General features: G+C 57.6%; 1 protein-coding gene across 4 annotated transcripts in view; it reads left to right on the top strand.

The window, feature by feature from the left end:
- The window catches only part of LOC112218180 (protein MON2 homolog), a 52,787-nt gene that overhangs the window by 15,637 nt on the left and 30,424 nt on the right, over positions 1-6,726 (top strand). For all 4 annotated transcript variants that reach the window (XM_024378769.2, XM_042301411.1, XM_042301410.1 and 1 more), the window contains exons 2-4: positions 4,388-4,451; positions 4,671-4,798; positions 6,338-6,469. In XM_024378769.2, the coding sequence (XP_024234537.2) occupies positions 4,388-4,451; positions 4,671-4,798; positions 6,338-6,469 (324 nt within the window). The remainder of the gene's footprint in view (positions 1-4,387; positions 4,452-4,670; positions 4,799-6,337; positions 6,470-6,726) is intronic.

The following is a 6,726-nucleotide window of genomic DNA, read 5'->3' as shown; positions in this document are numbered from 1 at the left end:
CCCTCTCTCTCTCTCTCTCCCCCTCCGCCCTTCTCTCTCTCTCTCTCCCCCTCCGCCCTCTCTCTCTCTCCCCCTCCGCCCTTCTCTCTCTCTCTCTCCCCCTCCGCCCCTTCTCCTTCTCTCTCTCTCTCCCCCTCCGCCCTTCTCTCTCTCTCTCTCTCCCCCTCTCTCTCCCTCCCCCTCTCTCTCTCTCTCTCTCTCCCCCTCCGCCCCTCTCTCTCTCTCTCTCTCTCCCCTCCGCCCTTCTCTCTCTCTCTCTCTCCCCCTCCGCCTTCTCTCTCTCTCTCTCTCCCCCTCCGCCCTTCTCTCTCTCTCTCTCCCCCTCCGCCCTTCTCTCTCTCTCTCTCTCTCTCTCCCCCTCCGCCCTTCTCTCTCTCTCTCTCTCCCCCTCCGCCCCCTTCTCTCTCTCTCTCTCTCCCCCTCCGCCCCTTCTCTCTCTCTCTCTCCCCCTCCGCCCTTCTCTCTCTCTCTCTCTCTCCCCCTCCGCCCCTTCTCTCTCTCTCTTTCCCCCTCCGCCCTTCTCTCTCTCTCTCTTCTCCCCCTCCGCCCTCTCTCTCTCTCTCTCTCCCCCTCCGCCCTTCTCTCTCTCTCTCTCTCTCCCCCTCCGCCCTTCTCTCTCTCTCTCTCTCTCCCCTCCGCCCTCTCTCTCTCTCTCTCTCCCCTCCTCCGCCCTTCTCTCTCTCTCTCTCCCCCTCCGCCCTTCTCTCTCTCTCTCTCTTTCCCCCTCCTCCTCTCTCTCTCTCTCTCTCTCTCTCCCCCTCCGCCCTTCTCTCTCTCTCTCTCCCCCTCCGCCCTCCGCCTCTTCTCCGCCCCTCTCTCTCTCTTTCCCCCTCTCCTCTCTCTCCCCCTCTCTCTCTCCCCCTCCGCCCTCTCTCTCTCTCTCTCTCCCCCTCCGCCCTCTCTCTCTCTCTCTCTCCCCCTCCGCCCTCTCTCTCTCTCTCTCTCCCCTCTCCCCCCCCCCCCTTCTCTCTCCTCTCTCTCTCTCTCCCCCTCCGCCCTTCTCCCCTCCGCCCTTCTCTCTCTCTCTCTCTCTCCCCTCTCTCTCTCTCTCTCTCTCTCTCTCTCTCTCCCCCTCCGCCCTTCCCTCTCTCTCTCTCTCTCTCTCTCCCCCTCCGCCCTCTCTCTCTCTCTCTCTCTCCCCTCCCCCCTCCGCCCTTCTCTCTCTCTCTCTCTCTCTCCCCCTCCGCCCTTCTCTCTCTCCTCCCCTCTCTCTCTCTCTCTCTCTCTCCCCCTCCGCCCTTCTCTCTCTCTCTCTCTCTCCCCCTCCGCCCCTTCTCTCTCTCTCTCTCCCCCTCTCTCCCCCTCCGCCCTTCTCTCTCTCTCTCTCCCCCTCCGCCCTTCTCTCTCTCTCTCTCTCTCCCCCTCCGCCCTTCTCTCTCTCTCTCCCCCTCCGCCCTTCTCTCTCTCTCTCTCCCCCTCCGCCCTTCTCTCTCTCTCCCCCTCCGCCCTCTCTCTCTCTCCCCCTCCGCCCTTCTCTCTCTCTCTCTCCCCCTCCTCTCCCTTCTCTCTCTCTCTTTCCCCCTCCCCCTCTCTCTCTCTCTCCCCCTCCGCCCTTCTCTCTCTCTCCCCCTCCGCCCTTCTCCTCTCTCTCTCTCCCCCTCCGCCCTCTCTCCCCCTCCGCCCTTCTCTCTCTCTCTCTCCCCCTCCGCCCTTCTCTCTCTCTCTCTCCCCCTCCGCCCTCTCTCTCTCTCTCCCCCTCCGCCCTTCTCTCTCCCCTCCGCCCTTCTCTCTCTCTCTCTCTCTCCCCCTCCGCCCTCCGCCCTTCTCTCTCCCTCTCCCCCTCTCTCTCTCTCTCTCTCCCCCTCCGCCCTTCTCTCTCTCTCTCTTCTCTCTCTCTCTCTCTCCCCCTCCGCCCTCTCTCTCTCTCTCTCTCCCCCTCCGCCTTCTCTCTCTCTCTCTCCCCCTTCTCTCTCTCTCTCTCTCTCCCCCTCCGCCCTTCTCTCTCTCTCTCTCCCCCTCCGCCCTCTCTCTCTCCTCTCCCCCTCCGCCCTCTCTCTCTCCCCCTCTCCCCCTCCGCCCTTCTCTCTCTCTCTCTCTCTCCCCCTCCGCCCTCTCTCTCTCTCTCTCTCCCCCTCCCCCTCTCTCTCTCTCCCTCTCCCCCTCCGCCCTTCTCTCTCTCTCTCTCCTCCCCCTCCGCCCTTCTCTCTCTCTCTCTCTCCCCCTCCGCCCTTCTCTCTCTCTCTCTCTCTCTCCCCCTCCGCCCTCTCTCTCTCTCTCTCTCCCCCTCCGCCCTTCTCTCTCTCTCTCTCTCTCTCCCCCCTCCGCCCTCTCTCTCTCTCTCTCTCCCCCTCCGCCCCTTCTCTCTCTCTCTCTCCCCCTCCGCCCTTCCTTCTCTCTCTCTCTCTCCCCCTCCGCCCTTCTCTCTCTCTCTCTCTCTCTCCCCCTCCGCCCTTCTCTCTCTCTCTCTCTCCCCCTCCGCCCTTCTCTCTCTCTCTCTCTCCCCCTCCGCCCTTCTCTCTCTCTCTCTCTCCCCCTCCGCCCTCTCCTCTCTCTCTCTCTCTCCCCCTCCGCCCCTCTCTCTCTCTCTCTCTCTCCCCCTCCGCCCTTCTCTCTCTCTCTCTCTCCCCCTCCGCCCTTCTCTCTCTCTCTCTCTCTCCCCCTCCGCCCTTCTCTCTCTCTCTCTCCCCCTCCGCCCTTCTCTCTCTCTCTCCCCCTCCGCCCCTCTCTCTCTCTCTCTCTCCCCCTCCGCCCTTCTCTCTCTCTTTCCCCCTCCGCCCCCTCTCTCTCTCTCTCTCCGCCCCTTCTCTCTCTCTCTTTCCCCCTCCGCCCCTCCCTCTCTCTCCCCCTCCGCCCCTCTCTCTCCCCCTCCGCCCCCTCTTCTCTTCCCCCTCCGCCCCTCTCTCTCTCTCTCCCCCTCCGCCCTTCTTTCCCCCTCCGCTCTCTCTCCCCCTCCGCCCTCTCTCTCTCCCCCTCCGCCCCTCTCTCTCCCCCTCCGCCCCTCTCTCTCTCGCTCTCTCTCCCCCTCCGCCCTTCTCTTCCCCCTCCGCTCTCTCTCCCCCTCCGCCCTTCTCTCTCTCTCTCTCCCCCTCCGCCCCTCTCTCTCTCTCTCCGCCCCTCTCTCTCTCTCTCCCCCTCCGCCCTTCTCTCTCTTCTCTCTCCCCCTCTCTCTCTCTCTTTCCCCCTCCGCCCCTTCTCTCTCTCTCCGCCCTCTCTCCCCCTCCCCCCCCCCTCTCTCTCTCTCTCCCCCTCCGCCCTTCTCTCTCTCTCTCTCTCTCTCTCCCCCTCCTCCCTCTCTCTCTCCTCTCCCCCTTCTCTCTCTCTCTCTCTCTCTCCCCCTCCGCCCTTCTCTCTCTCTCTCTCTCTCCCCCTCCGCCCCTTCTCTCTCTCTCTCTCTCCCCCTCCGCCTCTTCTCTCTCTCTCTCTCTCCCCTCCGCCCTTCTCTCTCTCTCTCTCTCTCTCTCCCCCTCCGCCTTCTCTCTCTCTCTCTCTCTCTCCCCTCCGCCCTTCTCTCTCTCTCTCTCTCTCTCCCCCTCCGCCCTTCTCTCTCTCTCTCTCTCCCCCTCCGCCCTTCTCTCTCTCTCTCTCTCCCCCTCCGCCCCTTCTCTCTCTCTCCCCTCCCCCCTCTCTCTCTCTCTCTCTCTCCCCCCTCCGCCCCTCTCTCTCTCTCTCTCTCTCTCCCCCTCCGCCCTCTCTCTCTCTCTCTCTCTCTCTCCCCTCCTCCGCCTTCCTTCTCTCTCTCTCTCTCCCCCTCCGCCCTTCTCTCTCTCTCTCCCCCTCCCCTCCTCTCTCTCTCTCTCTCTCCCCCTCCGCCCTTCTCTCTCTCTCTCTCCCCCTCCGCCCTTCTTCTCTCTCTCTCTCTCTCTCCCTCTCCGCCCTCTCTCTCTCTCTCTCTCTCTCTCTCTCCCCTCCGCCCTTCTCTCTCTCTCTCTCTCTCTCTCTCCCCCTCCGCCCTTCTCTCTCTCTCTCTCTCTCTCTCCCCCTCCGCCCTTCTCTCTCTCCTTCCCTCTAGAGGCGTTGCTACAGATCCTGGTTCGATTTCAGGCTGTATCACAACCAGCCTGAGATTGGGAGTCCCATAGACCCAGCGCAATTGGCCCAGCGCTGTTAGGGTTTGGCTGTCATTGTGAATAAGAATTTGTTCTTAACTGTCTTGCCTAGTTAAATAAAACATGTCAGGCAGGACAGCTCCAAAAAGAGAAATCAATATGGTTCCCCCTCTGTCTCCTCTCAGGTAAAGGGATTTAACTGCTTCCAGACCTCAATGTTTCTGGCCACGCTTGTGTTCTCTGTCCTCTGTGTTCTCTCTCTGAGGATCATTAATAAGGACGAGGAGATGTCTACCTCGGGTGTAACAATGGAGGTGGTAACGCATCGTCAGCGGTCTCATCATAAGGAACGTATAAGTAAATGTAATCTTAATGGGCCTCTTGTCTGTGCTTTCCTATAGGCTGCCGAGTCCGGGATCGTCAAGATCAAGACCATCGCCGCGAGGAACACCGACATCTTGGCGTGTAAGTGAAGGAGGGAGGGACATCCATAAATACCTTGTGTACGTTTGTGCGAGAGAGATGTTTTTGCTGAACCAGTTATCCACGTACAGATCGGTGATTAGGCCTAATTCAAACAAGCGAAGAATGCGTTCCAAAAGAGATGCCCAAGGTGTGGTTGTGTTCTACAACAGCTGCCTGATTTGATGTGTGAACTGTGCCCGTGTATCGTCTCCCCCTTAGCCCTGAAGGAGAACAGCTCGGAGGTGGTCCAGCCGTTCCTGATGGGCTGTGGCACCAAGGAGCCCAAGATCACCCAGCTGTGTCTGGCTGCTGTCCAGAGACTCATGACCCACGAGGTGGTGTCTGAGGTGAGGAACACAGGACCACTATGGGGCTAATCCCAACTTCCGATGTTTCACTTAGTCTCCCACGTACATCAACACATGAGTAAGGGGATGTTTTAGGCTCGCCCCTAACGCTTTTATAATCACTTTGATTAATAATCCATTAGAATTGCATTATCAATGTGTGTACCGTGGTGATTGAGAAGGATGAATTATTTAGGAGGGAAATGGTCCTAGCTGATGTCAAACCTGCTGTAACTCGTATCATTTTTAAGCCCAGCGCAATGCACACTGTGCTAAATGCCGGGACAGTTGAAAGTGGCGGTGTACTCTCTTGTTCCTGCATGGTCGCTGCTACACAATAGACATTCTACGTTCTCATTCTAAGCCCGGGGAACAGCGCTTTGGTCTGGATGAAGGCCTGCGTTTGAAGTCGGGGGCAGGGCGAGCACATTATTCGGACCCTGGGCTTATACCACTTTAAATACCACCGACTCTGACTGAGAGGGTGGGTTTTCTACTTTTTGCTTCACACTGCATTGCAAAGCCTTGTCTCTGTAAAAACACTACCTACACCTCAACATGGAACCCAGGCTATTGTGACTGGCCCTCCCCGGTTGAGGCCAGTTTACTTGACTTGCCTGGCGTTATCAGGGACACCTTGACCGACCGGCTAGCCAGCCAGGCCTACTGTGTGAATAAGAACACCCTGACTGACTGTCTCCCTGCCCGCCTGACTGCCTGTGTTCACCATGCCTGTCTGGCTGTGTTTACGTGCTATCAGCAGACTCCCTGCCTGAATTCTGCCACGCTCCAGCACCTCCCCTCTATATATCACTGTCTGTGTGTCTGTAAGCCCAGGGCTTAACTACTAGGACACACTTTTAAATGGATAGTTGTTGGCTCCCAAGTCTCTATAGGAACAGCTAGCATGTCATTGTGCTAACGCTAGTAGCACTGCACCCCTCTCCCCCTGTTAGTAGCAATGCATCCAAACTCCTCCCCCACCTGCTTCCCCTTCCATCACTGCAGAAAAAAATCTTAGGGGAAACACTGGACATGGGGAAGAGGAACGAAGCTCCTGCAGTATTGATTAAATGTCTTGGTTTTAATGAGTGAACGGGTGTCAGTTTTGCCTTAGGAAGAAAATGACCTGTCATGGATCCTGTTTGCTGCCACTTTTGAAGGACAGGTTATTTATTTTCTTCAACTGACTACTTCCCTCAGTTCCACTGGTTTTGTACGAGTTCTGTTGGTTTGTTCTGACCTCAGGATGTGACCCAAGGAAAATTTGTGAGTCACTGCTCTGGAGTGCCACAGTTGCTGGGTTTGGTGTAATGAAGGTGCGTGCCTTGACGACCCTGATGTATTCAGAGCTGGTCTGGTCGGCTGCTCCCCTGTGTGTCTGTGTCTAATTCTCTGTTGATCTGTGTGTACGTGTCTGTGAGCTCTAGTGCTTCTGTCACATTCCTTGTTGATTGTGACTGTCACTGCCTCCTTGATGTACAAGTATGCTACAAGTCTGTGTGTGTGTGTGTGTGTGTGCCTGTGTGTGTTCACCAGGCTGCAGCAGGGAACATCATTAACATGCTGTGGCAGTTGATGGAGAACGGGTTGGAGGAACTGAAGCTGCTGCAGACTGTCCTAGTGCTGCTCACCACCAACACTGTAGTACATGACGAAATACTCTCCAAGGTACCCCGAACTTCACACTGTCTACAAACACCAAATGTTGTCATGCGTGCACACAGTCACACATCATACAAACACCAAATGTTGTCATGCGTGCACACAGTCACACATCATACAAACACGGGTATCTTGCCTCATGTTACAGAAGGTAAATATTTTCCCCCACATTGCAGACATTTCATACATTCCCAGTCCAGTCAGATAGAACATGCTTCGTCCCACACACGTCTCATATTTGCCCTTGAAATCATGTGCTATTC

The sequence above is a fragment of the Oncorhynchus tshawytscha genome, linkage group LG19 (genome assembly GCF_018296145.1).
Source record: "Oncorhynchus tshawytscha isolate Ot180627B linkage group LG19, Otsh_v2.0, whole genome shotgun sequence".
NCBI classification, from domain to species: domain Eukaryota; kingdom Metazoa; phylum Chordata; class Actinopteri; order Salmoniformes; family Salmonidae; genus Oncorhynchus; species Oncorhynchus tshawytscha.
This window is presented reverse-complemented; position numbering and strand designations above follow the sequence as displayed.